The sequence below is a fragment of the Macrobrachium nipponense genome, chromosome 33, assembly GCF_015104395.2.
Source record: "Macrobrachium nipponense isolate FS-2020 chromosome 33, ASM1510439v2, whole genome shotgun sequence".
Taxonomy (NCBI): Eukaryota; Metazoa; Arthropoda; class Malacostraca; order Decapoda; family Palaemonidae; genus Macrobrachium; species Macrobrachium nipponense.
The window spans coordinates 41,541,922-41,564,481 of record NC_087219.1 but is presented as its reverse complement, the minus strand read 5'-3'; the positions used below and the strand labels follow the sequence as shown (position 1 = coordinate 41,564,481).

The 22,560-nt window shown below is 37.8% G+C and overlaps 1 protein-coding gene and 1 long non-coding RNA gene across 14 annotated transcripts in view; one reads left to right on the top strand and one right to left on the bottom strand.

Moving 5' to 3' along the window:
- The window catches only part of LOC135203117 (protein TANC2-like), a 561,962-nt gene extending 546,565 nt beyond the window's left edge, over nt 1–15,397 (top strand). For 9 of the 10 annotated variants that reach the window (XM_064232759.1, XM_064232757.1, XM_064232750.1 and 6 more), the window contains 10 exons: nt 958–1,200; nt 2,085–2,225; nt 3,740–3,847; nt 4,119–4,376; nt 4,744–6,080; nt 6,428–6,835; nt 7,060–7,739; nt 7,995–8,190; nt 8,415–8,515; nt 12,472–15,397. In XM_064232759.1, the coding sequence (XP_064088829.1) occupies nt 958–1,200; nt 2,085–2,225; nt 3,740–3,847; nt 4,119–4,376; nt 4,744–6,080; nt 6,428–6,835; nt 7,060–7,739; nt 7,995–8,190; nt 8,415–8,515; nt 12,472–12,712 (3,713 nt within the window). In that variant the 3' untranslated portion in view covers nt 12,713–15,397. The remainder of the gene's footprint in view (nt 1–957; nt 1,201–2,084; nt 2,226–3,739; nt 3,848–4,118; nt 4,377–4,743; nt 6,081–6,427; nt 6,836–7,059; nt 7,740–7,994; nt 8,191–8,414; nt 8,516–12,471) is intronic. The other variant, XM_064232753.1, reaches the window with a different exon arrangement.
- LOC135203119 (uncharacterized) overlaps nt 9,208–22,560 on the bottom strand; it is a 71,948-nt gene continuing 58,595 nt past the window's right edge. For 3 of the 4 annotated variants that reach the window (XR_010311867.1, XR_010311866.1, XR_010311865.1), the window contains exons 2-4: nt 20,250–20,411; nt 10,412–10,942; nt 9,208–10,364 (exon numbers count right to left, since the gene is read on the bottom strand). This is a non-coding gene — a long non-coding RNA (uncharacterized LOC135203119). Of the gene's footprint in view, nt 10,365–10,411; nt 10,943–12,458; nt 12,595–20,249; nt 20,412–22,560 lie in introns of those variants that run through there. The other variant, XR_010311864.1, reaches the window with a different exon arrangement.

Sequence of the window (22,560 nt, the reverse complement as noted above, 5' to 3'; positions counted from 1 at the left end):
TACTTCAGAGTAATGTGTATTCCATATGTGTGTGTGTGTGAAGTTTAGCATACACACTAATAGTATTCTTGAGTAAGTTGTACTCAAGGTTTCTCTAAATAATTTGTAATATTTATGTTCATACTGTTCTTTTAGTTTGTATGGCAGCTTTAACTATAACAGTTGTGTACATTCATTCAGTGACATTTCTGTTATATTCATTAGCTGTCCATGAAAAATAATTCACAATCCAGGGAATCAGATGGTAGTTTTGATTATTTACTTGCAACCCCTCAATACATATTTTTCACTGATGTAAACTTTTGCATGCCAACATATTACTGCACATTACACAAATGCACACATTTAAACTGTAAATACAAGGTTTGTTTTTCACTTATTAACATGCCTGGATGCAAGATAAAAATGCAGTAGTCTGGTTTAATAAACAGCTCTTGAAATTTTGGGAGCAAAAATTTGTATATTGTCATGGTAACCGTGGTTTGTGTCAATAGTCTTTCCAGTGATATCCTAGAAGGTTATCAAAATTTTTATTCTGAAAGCCCTTAAAGTGCTTTTTGACACAGCTTTCTCATCAGAATGCATAAGGAAGGGAATGGTATTTCAGAAAATGCTTCATGATTTTTAAAGCTCATATCCTAAACCCATTGCTGTTTTTCCTTTTTAAGATCGAGGCTTTGGTTTAGGAGATTCCTCATCAGTATTCTCATCCTGTTTGTATGCTTTTCTTCAGTGTTCTCTTCCCTATCAAAGTATCTGTTAAGTTTTCACATCCCTTTGTAGCACTTTTCCCAAAATTAGCTTTGCAGAATTAAGTTAAGTGCTTCGGTATCCTTTGACTCTCATATGTCAATATTTCCATGATAATTTTAATATATTTAGTTTTTTTTATAACTTACAGTAGTCTTAACAGCAATTGATTATGTGCACATTTCCTCATTGTTATCTACCTTTTAGATGATGAGTGTGAAGGAGAGACAGAGGCTGCCAGTGGAGGTGGCGGCGGTGCTGAAGCTAAGGATGGAAGTGATCTTTATATGCGACTCGGTCTCCTCCTTGGCGAAGGTGCAGCACCTCCGTCTTCAGCGGCACGTCAGCCTCGAGCTGCCTCTTCCCATACATCCTTCAGTTCTCTCTCTGCTTCATCAGAGGTCAACACCACGGCTTCAAATAATACAAGTCCAGTTTCCACCTTAAATGGTAAGACACCTTTTGTACCCTTTAAACATAAGTCAGATTCCTTGTAAATTATCGTAAATTTAGAGCAGAACCAATTCTGTCAGTCATAGTGTATTAATGCCAGTTTGGGAGTGGTAGAATTACTGCAATAAAATGTTGCTACTAGAATACAGTACTCTAAGTCAAAATAAGCTTGTTTTTCCTCATGTGAGAGTATTCCACTAAAAATTAAAAGAGTACTGTACTGTATCTTTACCTCTTTCTGTGCTACTCACTAATTTTAACCAGCTAAATTGTTGTAAACTTATGCTAAGAGCTAAACACAGTACTACTATGTACTTATATACGTACTGACACTGACTGACTGCTGCTCAACTTCTTTAAAATACAATATTATTAACCATTTTGCAGTGTAATTAGTCATTTAATATCACGAATAAGATTTTTCCATCAACATACCACATACATGTTGGCAAACAAGTAATTTACAGAATTGCGCTTCTTAGTTTTTCCCTATGATGTATGACTATGAAACTGCCCTGGAATGAAAATATTATATACAGTGCTTCTGTTGGTCATTAAATATCTGTTTTCCACAATGCAGATAAGTAGCCTCCACCTTATCCAGAATCATTACTGTTTTTAGTGATAGAGTATTAATATTTTATTTATGTTAGTGCTCTTTATGAAATAAAATTGTCATTCACAAGGAATGGATGTAAAGTTATATATTTGGAGAAAGGCAGATAATGCATTTTATCAAGTTCATTAAAGGAGAAATAAGTTAATTAGCAATTGTGTTGCAAATGTAATTACGTACTAGCATTTATAAACCTAAATATTACATGGTTTGTGCCAAGTAAAACCTCACGCCTGTGACTTATAGCATGAACCCATTCCAACAGGCTCCTCTGAGGCTGACCTAAGACTCCCAGGTGCTCGAGACCCATCAGTGGAAAGCATGAATTCACTCATGTCTCATGGTGCTGGCTCTTCTAATGCTTCAGCCTCCCCCACTACTACACCTCGCAGGCACTCAGTCACAAGTAAGTACCTTTGTGCCTGTACATTGCGTGCTTGCTGTTTTTATTTTAATTTTGCCTTGTAGACATCTATTTTTCAGTGTAAAATTCCTCATGTTTTATTTGTGGGATTTATTTGTAGAGGGTTTGTATAAATTGCCTTCTTTGTGGAGGAGATAAAACATTCATTATTGATGTATAAATAATATTTTATTAATGTCCATCTGTTGACAATAATTATTATTAACCCTTAGAATCAAACAGTACATATCTATTGACTGCTTTATCTCCTCCAAAGGTTATCTGCCTGAATTACCAAATGCTTTTTGATGATTTGCATAAAGCTACAGGCTGTCTTGAAGTTTAATACAATCATTAACGTGATTCTACAAAATTATACTTCACCTTTTAATAATTAAAGATCAATCATAATCTTAAGCAGCTTTGTTACTTCATGGAAGTAGCATGGATGGATCCTAAAGTGCATTGCAGCTCTATTTTTATACACATATATATATATATATTTATATATATTTATTTAACATTCCAATTAACTAAAACTGAATGACTGGCTTAGCTATTGGCTACATTGACTACTGACCAAAATTTATTAGGTATCCCTACTTTACAACCAAGAGGTACACTTGGGGACAAAAGCTGTCACAGAGTAGTTCGGAGATCTATCAGAACATGAACTCAAAGAAGCAAACAGCTCACCCTCTAACATTATGTCATTTGTAAAGTTTCTAGTAGAATTATTTCCTGAGTTTGATTATGAAGTACGTACAAGGGGGAAGGACACAAAGTTAGTCATAAAGTTCAGTGTTAAATATTGAAAACACCAGAAAATAGTCATCAAGGTGTTCAAGAACATTACAGTTTACAAGTTTGGAAATTTTGTGCTGGAATTGTTTTATTTGGAAATTTAGCAAAGTTTATTAAACACATTGTGCCTTTCTGCTTGACATTAGGAGTTCAGCTTTCCTCCTCTATGATTAGTCTCTATATATATATGGCCTTATTTTGCATAACCTTATGCTATTTGAGCTTTTTGTACATGCCTGAAGCTCTATAATCTCTACTGCATTATCCTTTCTCTGATACTCATCTATTTTCTTGTATCTAGTCAGAGCCTAATTTTCTGGAATCTTGTTCTAAAACTCCTCTTAACTTTAACCGACTTGGTAAATGAACAGTTATTACTACATTTTCATTGAATTAAAATATTTTTCATCTCATACTGGCTGTTGGCTCACTCATGCATTTGATTTATATAAATGAGGGCTGCTTGTCAATTCCATCCTTGTTTATTTGTTGAAACCATTATTGAAAGGTGCATTTGGTGAGCCACACTAGTCAAAATTTCATGAACAGTAAGGACAAAAGTTATTCCCTTAATAATGTATTATCATATGACTGTACGTAGTTCTAAACATTTAAAGAGAAAGAATGATGCATTTTTGTGTGAATTCGCCTTGTAATTTAAGCTTGTTTTTATGGTATGTTGTTTGAGACTAACTTTATGCATGTGGTGTTAGCATCACAGCCTGGCCAAGTGGAGGAACTGAGTCTGTTTGGAAGACGGCGGTCCTCTGTCCGACGCTCAGCTCGTAATGCGCACGTGAAAGGCCCGATAGATCCCAAAGGTAGGTTCCAAGTAATGTCTCGTATAAAGAGGGTATCATACATAGAATTTCCATTTAGCAAGGAGTAGTATTAGTATAATTAATTTTATATGAACACCCTTGAGAAAACCAAAGGACATTAATGGCAGATGATACCTATAGTAAAATATTCACTGTGCCCAAGTGGTTTAATTTAGGGAATAAATTTTGGAAATAAATTAGTAAGTTATTATATTATCATAATGAAGCTACAGTGTGTTGTCTTAGTAAGTAGACAAAAAATTTTTTCCAGTGCGGTTTGCCAGTTACCGAGGCGCCCAGCTGAGCTTACGACCGTTGTTCTTTGAAGTACCACAGCAAGACCCTGATCCTCTCTTTGTTGGCCGTGCCTGGCTCTATCGTGAGATAGAAGCTCACATTACTTCTGAAGTTCCTACAAATCGTGGTATAATTATCACAGGAAATGTAGGAGCTGGTAAAACTGCAGCTATTTTGCAGTTGGTAGAGTACAGTTGCTTTGGCCGAAAGAGAGATGAATCCATATATCAAGGTAAAAAGTTTTTTTATACTGTATATTTCAACTTGTTAGTGCAGGCTTACAGTTGAGGAATATTTTTGTTTCATTTTATTATAATGAAATTAGTCCACATCATTCTATAAATACTCTAGCATCTCCCTGCAAAACTACAGAAATACTATGATATTTTGGAAAATAAATTATTTAAGCTACCTTGCAAAAGGTGGACCTGCCAATACTGTAGATAAAGGATGAACATTGGTGTTGATTAGATATGTACAGTACATGAATATTTTCAGCGTCCATTCCTTTACCAAAGACATGGATGTTACCTTTGGTTATATGTTTCTATATATGTTTTCTAAGGCCGATTAGTATTAATAACTTTGTTTATTTTTAGACCCATACAGCAAGAATGGTGGATCTACATACAGTCGCATCAGCTTGATCCCCGAAGGTGTGAAATCCCTGGCTTCTAGAGTTGTAGCCTATCACTTCTGTCAGGCAGAAAATTCAGTCACTTGCCTCGTTCCTGATTTTGTGCACTCCATTGCAGCACAGTTGTGTCAAGCACCACAGCTTCATGCTTATCGTGATCTACTGTTGGCAGAGCCCCAAACTCAGGCTCTGTTAGCACTTCCAGCTTGCATTAGTGACCCATCATTAGCCATGGTGAAAGGCATACTAGAACCTTTGCACAATCTTCGACGTTTAGGAAAAATTGGACCAGATCCTCTACTAATTGTAGTAGATGGACTCTGTGAGGCAGAGTATCATCGACCAGATCATGCTGACACACTTGCATCATTTTTAGCTCGCCATGCTGTAAAACTACCTGCTTTTGTAAAGCTGGTGGTGAGCGTTCGAACGCAGCTAGCAGACTTGACACAACTCCTACCTTTCCACCACATCTCCCTTGACCCAGATCAGCGTGCAGATCCTGCTGCAGACATGGCAACAAGAGATCTGTGTGATTATGTAGGTTTTCGTTGTATGCATTCACCCACCATAAGGTCAAATATCACAGTAACACAAGGGAAAATAGAAGGTGGTTCCTCCCAGCATCGCTTCACCCAACACGTGGTCGCCCAGAGCAGAGGTTCAATGCTTTACATCAAGCTCATTCTGGATCTCATTGAAAGAGGTCATCTTGTTATGAAATCAGGATCTTTTAAAGTTCTACCTCAGTCATTGAATGAGATCTTCCTTTTGCTTTTCAACCTGAGGTTTCCCAGTGTGCGCAGTTTTGAAAAGGTCGAGCCAATTTTAAATGTGGTATTAGCATCTTTAAATCCTCTTACTTTGCCTGATATATATCACTCAGTTAATGCAGGCCTCTTATATAAATTCCTATCTTGGGATGAATTTCTCAGTAGTTTCAAGATCCTAAATTCATTTTTAGTCAAAAGATTGGATGATACATACATGCTTTTCCATCCTGCACTTAGAGAATGGCTTGCACGGCGTGCTGAAGGGGAATCAGCCAAATTTGTCTGTGACACAAGAGCAGGTCATGCAAATTTAGCTTTAAGAATGTCAAGACTGGAGTGGCCTTTGGATGCTGAAGCCTCCTTAGAACTTGGTCATCACATTTTGAAGGCTCATGTCTATAAGAACATGGCACGTGCCCTTCCACTGTCTCCACGTGACCTCCAAGCACTCTGGCTTGCACAGTCATCTCATAATGTATCACAGGCACTAGCATGTACACGGAACTTATACAGCCCCAATACCAAGGTAAGTTTAATGTTTTATTGCACTACTGTACAGTTTTAAGTTTCACAGCTAAATAATAGCTTAATATTTGCATTGCAAAATATATTGTGCATTTTATGATTTTATATGAAATGATCCATCATAAACTTGCAAGTTTGAATTAAGTCGGCTTTAATGTTGAGGAGTATCAAGTGTTTATAATCTAGAAGGTCAATTAGATTAATATTTTTCATATACATTTATACCAAAAGGCTTCAAATGTTTTCAGTTTGAATTCTGTTTTGTATATTTTGTTGTACAGTATGTATAGTAAACTGCATATTAAATCCACTTAAGAGTATAAGTCTTGACCAGTCATCTTTCACCAGGTCTCGAGGTTGTTGCTTCTTGCTGGTGCCTCTCCAGATTATCCAAGTGAACATCTCCATAACTCTCCAATCCTAGGAGTATGTGCTCACCAAGGTCACACAGAAATGGTTGCACTTTTAATAGAATTTGGTGCTGATGTTAATCAAACTAACAGTGAGGGAGTAACAGCACTTGGACTTGCTGCTGCACGTGGCCATTGTGATGTGGTGAGACTCCTTGTTCAGGCAAATGCATCATTGACTATGAAGGATAAGCAGAATCAAACACCTATGGTTCAAGCAGCTGCTGCAGGTCATTTGAATGCAGTAGGCTATCTCCTTTCATGTGACTGGCCAGGACCACATGACTTACTCAGGAATCAGGCGCACCAGTCTCTTGTTGCTGCTGCTTCTAATGGACATAGTAATGTAAGTGCAAAATCATGAGGGGAATTTTAAAGTATTTTGGGTGAGGCATTAATTTTATTGCTGCTCATATTAAATTAGATTTCTGAGTGAATGGTAATTTAGTTAATGACAATGTTTAGTTCGAGTATTCATTGAATTTCCCAAACAGGTTGAGTATTACTGTGCTTACAATTGAATTCCTAAATATTATAAATTTGTTATAATCTTATTGGTTTATTTTCCAGGTGGTTGAATTTTTATTAGACATGGCAGAAGTTAGTGTTGACGGTGAAGATACAATTACAGGCGAGACAGCATTAACTGTTGCTGCAGGAGCAGGCCACACAGCATTAGTTGCAGCTTTATTACGAGCAGGAGCTAGTATAACAAGAACAAATTCTAGAGGTGCCTCACCTCTCACTTGTGCTGTAAAGAATGGACATTATGAGGTCGCCAAATTGCTACTAAGCCAAGGAGTCGTCGTTGAGAGTCCTGATGCTTCTGGCCGAACACCTCTCATGGTAGCTGCAGCAGAAGGACACTTAGGCCTAATGGAGCTGCTAATCTCACGAGGTGCCTCAATCTCAAGAACAGATAGGGAAGGTCTCACTCCTTTGGGTTGGGCTTGCCTTCGGGGTCATGTGCATGCTGTCCAGTATCTGGCAGATTGTAATGCAGACCTAAATCATGCTGACAAGACTGGAAGAACACCACTTGACCTAGCTGCCTATCAGGGTGACCCAATTGTTGTACAATTTTTACTTGACAGAGGTTCATTAGTGGAACATGTTGATATAAATGGAATGAGACCTCTTGACCGTGCTATCAGTGCCCGCAATGCCGCAGCCGTGCAGTGTTTCTTGCGACGCGGTGCAAAGCTGGGTCCTGCTACATGGGCAATGGCAGCTGGCAAGCCTAATATTCTGTAAGTATTGAGTATTTATTGGAATTTTAGCTTTCATGCACAGTAATTCTAAGCATCTTTATGTTGAACAGTATGTATATGTAAATTCATACACACTAGTTGATTTATCAAGTCATGAAGTTTTTTTTATTTTCAGTTTAGTCATAAAATACTGAAATGGGAAAAACTATTATGATTTTTAATGGCATTGCCTACAATGATTACTGTGCACAAGTAGGTGTCAAAGACAACTGATTTTTCTTATATCTTCAATAGAATAATGCTGCTAAACAAACTGCAAGAAGATGGAGTGGCTTTGTGTAGGAAAGGTCGTTTAAAAGAAGCTGCCCACCGGTTCTCCTATGCTTTACGTAAGCTACCCACTGGGGACCAAGGAGAACACACTTCAACCTTCTCTCATCTCCGATTACATCTTACTCTTAATCTCTCACGCTGCAAAAGAAAGATGAACGTAAGTCTATTGATCACTGTATTTTTTTAGCAGTTTCTGGGGTCAAGCTAGATGCTTTATTTAAGTATTAGTAAATACATGCAGTTATAGCATTGAATTACAATGCACTACAGATACACTGTATGTATTTTTTATATTAATATGGCTTAAATCTTTTATTATAAGAGGAATGGGTTCAATGAAAACTAAACTTCCATATAAAATAATCATATTAACGTTTGCAGGAGATTGATGAAGCAATACAGCTAGCTGATAATGCTTTGGAGATGAAAAGCGACTCGTACGAAGCATATTATGCTCGTGCAAGAGCCAAGAGGGAAGCTAAGTAAGTGTGCTTTCTTTTTAAAATTGTGTAACAAGATGAGTAATTAGAAAATTTTATAAGGAAATATACCATTTAACAAAGTAGCTCTGATAATTGGCAGTTTATGTCTTATGAAGCAAACAAGTCAAAGAAATTAACAGAAGGTTATGACCAATAGCTTAATCAGCAATTTACAAAATACAGTTAGTAAAGGTGAGGTTTTTTCTTTCATTATAAAGCTCCTCTGTTCAGAGATAGTTCACTAACTGTAAGAAATCCTTCTGAATTGAGGATTAATTGAATCGTGAAGGGGTCAAGAAACCTTATAGTGAAAAGGGACATTGCCAATAATTTTGAACCATGTACAACATTTGAATACAATAGACTGCCAATAATTTTGAACTACGTACATTTAAATACAATAGACAGAAGTGTTGTTGCAGTTCATTCTAAAACAACCCCTCTTGCCAATAATTTTCAACTACAACATTCCTGTCTGTTGTATTTAAATATTTTTTTTAATTGTATTTAAATAGTTTCAGTACATTATAAAACAACCCCCCTCTCCATATTTCTGTTTTGCATGTTTTCTGATTATAGTTGTTCTATGTTTTCAGAACTCCAAATTTCTTCCAATCTTCCCCACTTAAGAAAAGTAACAACCCTCACATTAAATTAGTTATAACTATAGAGGTGGAGAGTATGAGGCAGAGTCAAGATGTATTCTGATTTAATGACTCTCAATCCCTCGCAGGTCAAGAACTTGTGCAAGCATTCCACTAGCTTTTGACATCAGGGAGAGATACAGACAGACATATATATTTACATCAATACATCAAGCTGTGTTTCCTCGCACTGAAAAATGGTTAACAATTTAAATACAAATTAGAGTTTCAATACATATGGTTGGAAAGCTTGCAATGTCATGACTTACATGTGCTATTAATTACTGTTCTAACAAAGTTACAAAGTAGCTTCTGAAAAATGCATGAATCAGGAGTGCTGGATCTGTAAGTAGGCTGGAGAAGTGGGGTTGTCTTATATGAATCTATTCTTATGAACAGATACTTTGTCTTTTGAGTTCTTCAGGGACATTTTCTTTCCTTCTGTCATTTGCTATCTTCGCCGGCACGGTGTTTTCCAGTGCTTTACGGACATCTGGAAGAGTCATGGGCTCTGTCGGAGCTCCATAAGGCGAAGGTGAAGTTGGCTCCTCTGTCGCTCTTTGTGCATTGTTGTATACTCCATGCCTGCTGACCCAACCCTTTAGTGCTCTCTCACAACTTCTGGCCATCTAGTATTCCAGTTGATGATAGTGAAGAGATACGTGTACCCAACAGAGGGTGGGGGGGAAGGGGTTCCATGATGTCAATGTAGATGTGGGTCAATCATCACTGTGTTGTCTGGAACTCTCCTATCCCCATTTCTGTGTGTCGTTACTTTTGATGTTTGGCACGGGAGGCATTCTCTTGACCACTTTTTGAAGGCTGCCTTCATTCCCCACAAGATGCACCACTGAGGTTTGCTGGCACGAATAACTTTCATGTGCTGGTGTCAGCCAGAAACTCCATACAGGCAGTCCCCAGTTATCGGCAGACTTGCTTAATGACAATCTGGTTTTATGGCGCTTGTCTACCGCCATAAAATTGGCAACTTTTAAGCAGGCACAGTTTCTCCTACAAGGCAACTGGTCTGCCCACCAGATAAGTTTTGGTTGTTGGGTCGCTGCTGCAACCCTTTAACATGTGTTTTGACATGCAGCAGTCATTTTTGCATTTTCAGGCATCATTCTTGAACCTCCAGTGAAAGAAATAAAAGCACTTGGGGACATACTTCTGTTTAGGGCTTGTACTTCATTTTGTTTTTCCACCTGAAGCTCCTGTGGCAGTGTATGGGGGCAGCATTTTGTTTTTCCACCTGAAGCTCCTGTGGCAGTGTATGGGGGCAGCGGGTCCTCTGGATCACTTTCCGTACCTGCGTCGGTCTGTTGTTGCTATGGTTGTTGTGTAGGCGCAGTAGACTTGTGGACAGAATCTGCCATTTTCAGGACTTCGATGTCCATGGTTGATGTGTTGGGGATGGCCATGACTGTTTAGCAGGATAATTTTGTGGGTAGGACCCCTCTCACTAGGTCTAACATAGTCTCTGGGCGGTAACTAGCTAATGAATGATGCGGGTCTACTATTGCTGCCTTAGTTGATCCATCAGCACTTCCTAGGAGACGGTGGCCTTTTGGTCAGCAAGCCATTACACGATCTATTCAAAGATGTTGTCTGGCAGGAACTCAAGAATGGTGTCAGCTTTGTGGGTGGAAGAGATTTTCTTGTACCTGGAGATGGCTTCCAATCCTTAGAACCAGGCCTCTGGGTTGTGAAGGGTGGCAGATGGATGCATGCTGCTGCTGTGGTGTTGTCACTGGATGGGCTGGTGCTGGCCAGCACAAAATCCCTGACAGGTTAAAAACTTTTATGAGCATAAAAGTAACATTTGACATTGGGGAGAAACAGAGATCTCTATATAGTAAAGTGAAAAGTGTTGTCTCACACCTGACAAATGGTTAACAATACTATATACAAATTAGAAAGAACGTTCAATACATATGATTGGGAACTTGCAATGTCGGACATTTGTTGGTAATTACGACATTGCTGGTAATTACAGTTCTAACAATGTCCTAAAGTAGCTTCTGAAAAATCCATAAATATTGCTTGAATTAGGAGTACTGGAGCTCTATTGCATCACATGGATTTTTGTTTTGAAGAGATGCCCTGAGGGTCCCAAGTGACCGAGTGGGACCACACAAGTATACAAGTGTAATGATGTAAAAAAAAAAAAATGCTGAATAATCAAAGTTACATATACAGTGGTCCCTGTATTCGCAGGGGATGCGTACCAGACGCCCCCGTGAATAGTTAGAACCCGCAAATAGTTGGAATCCCTGTAAAAATGCTTAAAACCTCTTATTTTGTTAGTTAAAACTCAAGAAAAAACCCACTTCAAAATTTTATACCTGGTTATTTTAATAATATGCACTTTTTGTGATAAAACTGTTTTATGATGAAATTGATAAAAAAAGAAAAAAGAAAAAAAAGGAATTTGTGGATATTTCTCATCGAAAAATACCGCGAATAGGCGAATTTTCCGTGAATGATGCGGGTAAATGTTCCCGAGAGAAATCCGCAAATATGCGAGTCCACAAATCTGGAGAACGCAAATACGTGGGTCTACTGTACTCTCACTACTACAATGGGAATCTACACTTACAGCAGCCTAAGTAATGTCAACCATAAATTAAATCTAAAAAGAGTTAGGCCTACTGGATTTGGTATAAAAGTCAAACCAGGCATCAGTTGAAAGCACTTTGAGAGAAAGAATGCTGGAAATTCCTAAATTGCAAAAAGTCAAGGGATTAGCAAGGGCATGTGGACTGTGAAAATGCTGCCAGGGACTATCGTAAGCTAAGAGCAAAATTTTTCTAAATAGTTCATATATGTATATAATATAAACAGTTACTATACAGTACTGAGTAACAGGAAGAAAATATAAATACACAGATTTATGTAAACAAAGGGAGATATTTTTTTTTACACTATCCATTCTTTATAAAAAATAAATGGAAATGGGAGAATTCAGGTAGAAAGCAGTGTGGATGATTCTGACCTTGATATATATGCTGGCTATAGCCATATTTTTCACTAATTAACTTTATAAGGAATATTTATGTTTTAGAATATTAATTATCATGCAAAGGATGTTGTTAAATTTGGTAGGTTCATTGACTTTTAGCACCAAGGCAAAGAAAGTTTTTAAGTGCAGTATTTTATCTCAATACATGTACGTATTAATTTCCCAATTACTTTTATTTCCAGTTACAATATCACTAACTATTTTGTATGCTTGTAGTAATGCTTATTTTAATAAGGAAATGAGTCTGCCAATAACTGGCTATTAAAATTGCACTTACTTTCACCTTCCAGGCGTTTACAAGAAGCCCTTGAAGATGTGAATGAAGCTGTGAGGTTAGCTCCCCAAACAAGAGATGTACGCCGCGTTCTCATTAAAATTCGTGATGAAATGCAAGCAGAGCTGGACTCCTGCGCTTCTACAGACCTTGCACAACTTCGCCAACTAGCTGCTTCAGTTGACACATTATCTGAAGCCGACCTTCCTATGACATCAAGCATCCTGTCAGAATCTGGATACTCTTCAAATATTTAAATGTGAAGGGTTAATCAGCTTTTAGACTCCAAACATTTTAGTTACGAAAAAATAGAAAAAAAAGAAAAAAATTTTTTTTACATGTTTTAGTTATCCTGGAGTCTTGAGCTTTAGAGGAAGCATAACATTAGGAGTTCTTTAAAGAAACTGTGTAGGTTATAAGAAAGTTTTGAATGAGTCAGCGCAGAATAGTCAGCCCCTGTGCATCTATGAAGCCAAGATGTATCCAGACATGACTTACCGGATTTATCTTGTTTCCACTCTGTACTTGGAGATAATAACCATAATAATTCCATTCAAGAATTCCACTTGATTTGAGACTTAACCCATAAGCTACCATGAGCCTTCTGAGAGAAAACTAAGAAAAAATGCTATTTTGTTTCATGTCTCATTTCTCTTGTCCAGCGTTCATAATGCCATTCGTTTGTGAATATCCCTTTTTGGTACGTTCTTGTGGCGTTTACTTGTGATGAAAGTCTTCATATTTTAATCTGCTGCATGCTAAAATTTTTTTATATATATAGCAGGTATTTATTTTGCTACTGACAAATTAGAATTTAAGGCAATCTCAAAAGGCTCATGTTATGGACTCTGTTTATTCCTGATTGTGACTGTATATCCACACTCATGGTGATCCTACAATCTCTGGCTGGCTGGGTAAGCTTGCCAAGACTGGCCTTAACAAGCTGGCTGAGACTCACCTGATGTTGACCTCTTGATTTGGACTCTTGTAAAAATTTCCTTTGGTGGCCAGAGCTTTAGCTTCTTGCAAGTAATTTTTTCCCAATTTGGCTCTTTCTCTGGCCCCATGTAATTGAGATGATGTCTCTAGCATTCTTGATCCTAAGGTAGTGCTTTGGTAATATTGTTTCTCTTCCCGAGAGCAGTTGTCTTCTCGGAGCATTACTGGAGGGTTGATTCCTACAGCACATCATTGTTAAGGAGAGTGGCTAGACCAGCATTTAGACCCAATCAGCCCACTAACCATCTGTAGAAGGTGTGCTGACTGTTAGCTCATTGTTGCTAAGGATTTTTGTACAATATTATTCAACATTTGAATAAAATTCTTAAAATTAAATCATGAACTTGACAAAAGCATAAATTTTGGTTAAAAATAAAATCCTTGGCAGCACTGCATTTTCCTGCATGCCTAATGTATGGCTCTAACATCAGTACTGTGCACTCTGTCATTAGTCATCACGTGATAGTCGGTGCTTGTGATGTTAGAAAATTTAAAAAAAAAAGCAAATATAAAAAGTGTGGTTATACCTAGATCCGTATGAATGGTGGAGTACGCCTGATCATATTCCTGCCTGAATGAAGTGAATAATTGGGTATGCCTGGGGATGATTGTGTTAGCCACCTGCCTGTTTGTGGTATGTTTATATTTATCCCCATGTAATACTGAGACACTTGTGATATCTATAGAGACCTACTGAATCTCCTGGATGTCATGATATGCTCATCTCAATATTAGGGAGGCAGGGCATGGATGACTTACATTTTACCAGTGTTAGTGAATGTATTATATGTTATTATATGTTTATTGTTAATCATCCTCTTATCATAGCTTATTCTAAATGTTATAAGTGACCTTGCCCAAGTGCCCTTAGCAGCCTTCTGTCTTTCCTTATTAGTGTATCCTCCAATTAAAACAGTGTTCAGTTTGCTGCTAACATATCCTGCCTCTCTATATATCCCCCCTCGGAGTGTTAACTTGTAATTGTCAAGTTGTGTGTCAATTTGGGAGGTTAGGCCCTGGACAAGAACAGAAACCTGAAGATGTTTAGGCTTCAAAGATAATTAGGGGCATCAGCAGTAGCGTGATTGAAAAGTCTGCATTTGAATTGGTTTTTGCAAGTCCATATCTAACCCTCCTTGATTAGAAAGAAATCTAATTGGTTATAATTATTAGTTAATGATTGGCACTTCTTAAATTGGCATCCACTATTACACACTCCGCAATAGTCTAAACTGGGTATATCAATATATGGCATGACCCCAGAAATATTCACATAAATACAGGTAGACCTCTTTATATTTCAAAGAGGGCTTTTCTGATTGTACAGAGACTATTCCTATATGGAGGAATATAGGAAATCAGTGTAGCTTTTAAGTACTACACAGTAATGTGTAGCATTGACACATGGGTTGCCCATGTGTCTTTAGGGGTCATTAACATAGGTTTACTGAGTGAATTTTTCCTAAATTCTCTTTGTACAGTAACCTTAAGCTAAAATGGCATAGGGGTGAAGAATGTGTATACACTGTGTGAATGACGCCCACGGCGTAAGTTGCTAGTCATTTTTAATAGAATTAAGAGTGATGGTGACGACAGGTTCATGAAGTAGCAATGCAATTTTTTATACATACACCTACATAAACATATAGAGAATTATATAAGAAAACAAATAAAACATATTCCAGAATATAAGGAAACAGAACTTTCTATCTCCTTTTATTAGTTTTATATAATGATTATCTTAGTCTAAATGCTACAATGACTTGTCTAAGAATTGTAATGTGTTGTTATGCAGAACTCACAATTAAGTGAAATATAGACTTGATCTCTTTATTACTATTATATTCCTGATCATTGTGCTGCCAAAATTTTTTATATATTGTAATATGTGCTGTATATGTAATTGAATGGTCTGCTATGCATTAAATATGTCGAGGTAAATACTCAAGTGTTTCATTTGAGCCTTGCAATTATTTACTGCTGCAGTAATTGTACCATCAATCACTGATGCTTGTTATTGAGGAAGTTAAGGTGTGTGTGACTAACAAGAAGTGCAGCAACATCAACTGCGCTGGAAACCATTCAGCAAGTTGACTGGCACCATGTCTGTAGACAAATACCCTCTCAGGAATTATGTTGGTCTTAGAATGAAATGGAGGGCCAAGCACTGGGACCTATAAGGTCATTCAACACCAAATTGGAAATTGAGAGTAAACGTTTTTAAAGGTGCAACAGGAGGAAAACCTCTTGAGTTGCATTACAAAATAAGCGTTAGGAGAGGGTGGAATGTAAGTTGGAAGGAAGAGCATATGAACAGGGGTACAATATAAGGAATAAAAGGGATTGCAGCTAAGAACCAAACGGGTACTGCAAAGAAACCTAAGTAATGCCTACAGTGCATGAGTGAGGCAGGATGACTAAGGTACTCCCTTAAATGGGATCATCGAAATTGGATCAGTCCAACCATAGAAAAAAGGCTTGCAATCCTTAAGTAGGAACCCAAATGGCAAGCCTCTTAGCCAAAGCCAAACCCCAGTAAGAAAAAAGCTCGGTGTACCCTACAGCTGACTGGAAACCTTAACAGCTTCCAAAAATCTGAAAAACCAAATCAGGCAAGTATTGTAGGGGTACAAGCAACCATTGATATGACTGCTTTCATCATACCAATGCAAAGAGTAAGGAAAACCAAAAGAGAATACATACTTTGCTACTGTCCAAACATTCCAAAAAGTATCATGTAAGTATAATGGGAGAGCCAGAGTAATCCACAGGTGAAATCTGAAATAAAAAAGGGGAATGAATCCTTGGAAGACAACACAAGAAAAGAAGAAAGCAATTCAATCCGGCCATGAGAGCATAGTTGATAGTTTGTAACAAACGTAGAGAAAACCAACAATCTTCACCAAGTAGTACTTCAGTCCCAAAAAGGAAACAAAGATTGGTGTCTCCTGCAGGAGAAGGAATGCTTTTGAGAAATTCCAAAGGATAACCCCAAAGAGAAAAGTCCACAAGCCCACCCCTCTTAAATGACCCAAAGGCTGGGAAATGTGGAGAGGACAAGGATAATATGATATGAGATAGCCAACTTGTGTGATTTTGGGCTTTTAATTCATGCTGCAATCTAGATTTTTCGAAAGTTTTGGTTTAACAAACTGTCTCATGAAAGGCCTTTTAATTTTCTTTAACTGGTTAGATCATCCATAAATAACAATTCTGTGCAACACCTTCATCCAGTTGCTGTCAATTCTTTGCCTCCTAGACAATAAGCCTAAGGCCAATTGGAGTGAGAGAACAAGTGCATCCTTCTGAAACACCGGTAGTCAAATAGACATAGTACTAAGTGGGAGGTATTAGAAGGCAAAACCCAATGTTGTGGAATCATAAACCTCATTACAATGAAGAAATTAACCAAGCCAAGGTCCCTCAATTCACAATGAGTGTATGTACTAATTACAGTATCTAACTGTTATCCATACATAGTGTAATTCACAGAGAGATGAGCTAGAAATGCAAGCATAACAGTAGTAATACCTTGAGATACGAGTATAGTTCGTTCTTTGACCGAGCTCGTAAGTCAATTTGGTCGTATCTCAATTCAATTTTTCCCATATAAAATAAATGACAAATATTTAATCTGTTCCAGCCCTCTAAAAACACCCAAATCAATAATAATAGCAATGAAAAAAAACATGTTTGTTCATATACGAACAATCCTTCGGTCTTAACAATAGAATAATTTCTAGCGCCTAGCTGGATCCGGTTAAATCGCAGATGATAAAGCAAGGAATCTTGTGAGATCTGGCAATGTGTGCGTATATCGGGTGGAAAGTGGTCAAGGACCGCACACCCATGCTAAAGTGTTCAGTCTTTTTCTTAACGTTAAGCGATAGTTGTGGTTGATTTCTCATGGCCTTTTACCTGGTTCATTGCCCGTTTTTGCTTGTTTCTGTGTGTGTGCTTTTATTATGGCTACTTCTGCTCCTTCTTGGCCTCAACAATTGTGTGCCCAGGTACTCAAGGTTTCCCGTGTTTTTGTTTTTTTGGCTTCTTCAGCGACAGATCCTCACAGAACTTATAGTATGTGTTGTTCTAACGTTTGTACCATAAAAAATCCCTACACAGATGTCGTGCGTGGCCTAGAGAGCAGTGGAGGTTATTTTATAGTAAGAGGGAGCATCGTAGAGTTTCTACTCTTCCTTCGTGGGAGAGATTTTCTTCTTGTCATTTTTAATTGCTATACTGTATAGACATACTGTACACACACAAAATATAATAAATGATTACTGTGATATAATGATTGTCTTAGTAATGTTATCTCCTGCTCACTGCTGCTCCTTAATCCACAGCAACAGAAGCCTCTCTATCTCGCCATTTATATTTGTCCGTAACTTAGATATGATAGTTGTGCCTTTGGAAGCCTTTGTGCTCTTGATAGCATCCTTCTGTTTGAGGATTGTACATATCGTCGATGTATACTCTGCTCGTAATCACATGCCAACTCACTCATGCGGACACCACGCTCATGTTTCTCGACAATTTCATGCTTCATCTTCATCGTCATCATGCGTTTTTTTCTTCTCACTGACAGCCTTAAGACTCGCTTTCTTAGAACCCATCACTTATTACAAAGAATGTTCACCAAAACAGTGAAAATCACGTAAATAACGCAAACACAACACGGGAGATGCTCAGGAGATGTGTAAGGAAGTCGACGACCACGTGAGCGAGTGAAGCGGGCTTAGAGTGGTCCTGAGCGCTTAGGCATCCAGCAGTAGCATCTATAAGCGTGCTCGTATCTCAATGCAAAATTTTGCTCGGATGCTGGCTCGTATCTCGGAATGCTTGTATGTCGAGGTATTACTGTGACCAGCATCTATCCAAGTTAAAATGCCAAACAAAAGTATACGTACAGGGGTTCTAAATAGGACTGAGACTGAAGGTTAGGATGAAAGATGATAATTGAAGGTGAACTGTGTGACTGCAAAACATTACTGCATCAAAGTATACACAGCTTCCCCGAGTTACAAAATGAAGATACTTTATGAAACAAAGTTGTGTGTGTGCTTGGGTAGTGTAAAATTGTTTTTGCTTGTGGAAACTACTCTTTAAACAGTTCAATCAGATCAACTTTTATATGGTTAGCCAGATGAGTTTATTCCGAATAAAAAAAAAAAAAAGTCCATCCCATATCAATTTAATCAAACTGGGTCACGTAGGTTATTTTTGGCAATAGCCACTTGCTCTACTTTCTATAATTATTCCAAACATCTCTAACATTTAATATACAACTGTTCTTATTTTTTTTCCCAAATACTATCCAACTATATCTTTCCACACTACCACTTTGTTGGACACCATTTTGTAAAGTGGAGTGAAGCTCACCTTGAGACTGCCTGTTCTCTCTGGTATTTCCTTTCCATTTAAATACTACTCACTAACAAAATGATGCACATATGATCATAACGCCCTCTCTCTGGTTTTCTGGTGAAGTTGAAGGCTAAGCACCCGTCCTACACACACACACTTGTTAAAATCGCTGATAAAGATTTTAGGCAGTTTCCTTGAGAAGGAAGGACAGATGGCCCACATTCCACACTGATGAAATGCATCCAAGACCCAAAATCATAATGACCTTTTCTTGGTTTACAATCCATATTAACCGGGGGTCCTTGATCCCTGGCCACAGGACATGCAACACACTAAACCAGTAATTCACAAGTCTAAACTCGATGGGATAGCTTCATATATGAAGTGAGATCTGGAGGTTAAAAATTAGTTTGGGAACTATGACAAAGACTGGAAGGAATGGATTAAAAAAACTATGTGACGACCCAAAGCAATAAGGGGCCAACGATAATCTGAAAACCTCCAAAACTGTTTTGCCTAAAAACCATTATTTAGCAACACAGCTGCACAAAAACTTAGAGAATTTTTAATAATATTGCCTAAAGTGTGCATGCTGCACCGTCCGTAACCAAGAACCCCTGTGCAGCACGCATTGAGAAGATGCGAAGAAACTTATGGAGTTGGCTGACTAAACAATGGATCTCTTCCTCCTGACAGTCTTACCCACCTCGTCAAAACTCACAAGTTTTCTACTGAACCGTTCTAATTCTCTCTCTCTCTCTCTCTCTCTCTCTCTCTCTCTCTCTCTCTCTCTCTCTCTCTCTCTCTCTAATCCAGGGGTTCTCAAGCTTTTTAACTCCCTGACCCCCTTATGAAGTCTCTAATTTTCTATCGACCCCCTAGACTAGTATTTAAAAAGAAACAATCAGAATCAATCAGAGTAGTATTAGTTTAGTACTTGACATTCAGTATGATAAAAAAAGTAACACCTAGTAAGAAAATCTGTTTGGAACTTTAGATGTACGAGTATATGTATTTAATTCTCCGACACGGTAGTTATTCATCGACCCCCTTTTGACCCCCTGACTCAAGTTATTCGTCGACCCCCTTTTGACCCCCTGACTCAAGTTATTCATCGACCCCCTTTTTACCCCCTGACTAATTCATGGACCCCTTGGATGATCCTATTGACCCCTGTGGTCGATATTGACCACTTTGAGAACCCCTGCTCTAATCCCACTGGCCTCTATTCAGTGACTGGGGGAAGAGAAAACAACAATCACAAAATAGGACTGGTATTAGGTAGTGCAACTACATTACAGTTTTACTGCTTGCCTCTACTTACTCAATACGTAGGCACAGTTCTGTAGTACTATATCTCACAGACGTATCACAAGCTATTTGTACGGATTAATACAACATCTACTGTACTGAAAGGTATTCACTGACCTTTTAACATACAAAATAAGTTTTTTTGCATTTGCCTGTATTTGAATACTGCTCAGCTGAAATCCCGTTTCTCTTAACATGATGGATGATGATCCAGGTAGTACTACATAGTCCAAGATTTCTGGTCTTCATTGTTACTATTCGTGTGGAAAATGTTCACTCCTGAAATATAAAAACAAATTTATAATAACTTCAGTCATGTCATGATTACTGTAGTGAAATAATGTTTAACGAAACAATGTTTTAATTAATTTTTCTATTTTTAATTTTATTCACTTAATTTCAATTTTCATCTTAATTTTTTCCATGCAAAAGCTGATCAGATTGGCAACTTTATGTCCTCATCTAGCTTATAACTGAGGAGGATACAAGCTGAAAAGGGAATTATAAAAAAATATATATATACATATATACGTAAGTGCGTTTTTTAAATCTTTATTGTGTGCAAATAGGTAACTGACAGAAATCTTATCCAGATCCAGGTCAACTAGAAATCAGTACGCGAATCGGTCTTTCGAGAGAGAGAGAGAGAGAGAGAGAGAGAGAGAGAGAGAGGGGGGAGAAGTTTTACATCGTTGAACAGCGGGGATCGTTCTAAACAGAACTGTGCGCTCTAGTTCCAGTAGTAGATTTAGTTATTGCTTCTTCTATTGAAATCTCGCAAATCAACAGTAAATAAACACCATTTGAAAAACAGCTTTATAGCCACCAAACTGAAATTATAAGGCAGAACAATATAATCCAACAACTAATCACCTACAACGGTAATAAAATTAGAATACATAATATCAAGACTGACAACATCTGTATTTAATAATATGTACCTAGACCTGTAAGTATAGGATGCGTCATAACAAGCTCGGGAGACATCGCAACCAGACAACCAAGGCCTTGAAATTAGGCCTATACGTACTCTCTTTAAGTCTAGACTTTGGAGAAAAGACTAACCACAGACGGCTGAGGTATTATTTGTGTGGGGCAGCGTGTGGAGGAGAGGATACCACCGCGCTGCTCATGGGTTATATAAGGTTTCTCTGATAGACTGAGAAGACACGGCGAGACCGACCCTCGAAGAAGAGTCAGGTGCGAGCGATACAAGGCAAAAACAAAATGACTCTATAACCTCAATATTTCTCTTTTTTCTCAGTCACCATTATGCGGTCAGCACCCCCCAGTGACGTTGGGGTGCACGCTTTGATGTCGGGAGAGAGAGAAGTAGAGGAAATTTGTCTTTCACTAGTCCTAAATTTAAGATGTTGGTGTTAATTCACTGGAATCTTTCTAACACTGTATATGTGAGTGCAACTATACATACTCGAATATTGTACGCGTATATGCAGATGGTTTCCAGTTGGTAGAGACGCGTTTTTCCGGAGCTTTTAAATACACAGCTCTTATATAACAAGCTTCCTCTTTAAGCTGAGGCATATTGAGGATTTGAAGTCTCTCAAAAGGAAAACTTTCAAACCTTTGTTGTTTAAACGATGCTATGATATGGAAGATCAAACGGCGAATATGGAATTTGCAGCGCGATCAAATACATCCGACGAATAACTTAATTTGAAAATTTCATCCTGCCAGCGCTACAGAAATGGTGCGTGACCTGGATAAGCCGTCAAAAGTAATTGAAGGTGTTCCATTTATCTAAACAGACTTTTTTTGTTTTTACGAAAAGACGAAAATCCAGTTTTTCTATGACCTCTGGTTATTTAAAAACAAGTAACCCAAAAGTTGGGGTATCAGGGAATTTATGATTACCCAAAGGAACATCACTTTATAAACACCCTTAAAATCATTCCTGTCGGTCCCAAGTTCGGTTAAACGAGTGCTGAATGCAGCATTAATGCCCTTATTAGGTACTTTACATATAAGACTGTCCTGGGATATAACCTAGATATAATGATAAGCCGTGAACCAACCTCCAGTTTATTCGGGACGCATGCAAGATTTTCCCTCAAGCACTAATTGCAAACATTATATTCCTAACTTAACGTGAAGTGGTCTTCAAAATCAATACTCATATTTAGTACTAGGTACTCATACCAACAACAAGGATCAAATGAAAAGGACACTTAATTAAACACGTTCATATATTCTCAGTTATAAGTGGAAACGCAAAATAATTTAAAAGAAACAGACCCAGGAAATTTAGTACACCAAATAAATTAAAACGCGCTTAAACCTACGGTCAAATAGTCCCTTGTTCCACCAACGAAAATTTAAAAAAAAAATACGCTATATTTTAAAATAAATTTCTCAACTTATCTCACCTGCATTGCATCACACCCCATCCCCCTTTTTGTTGTTGTTG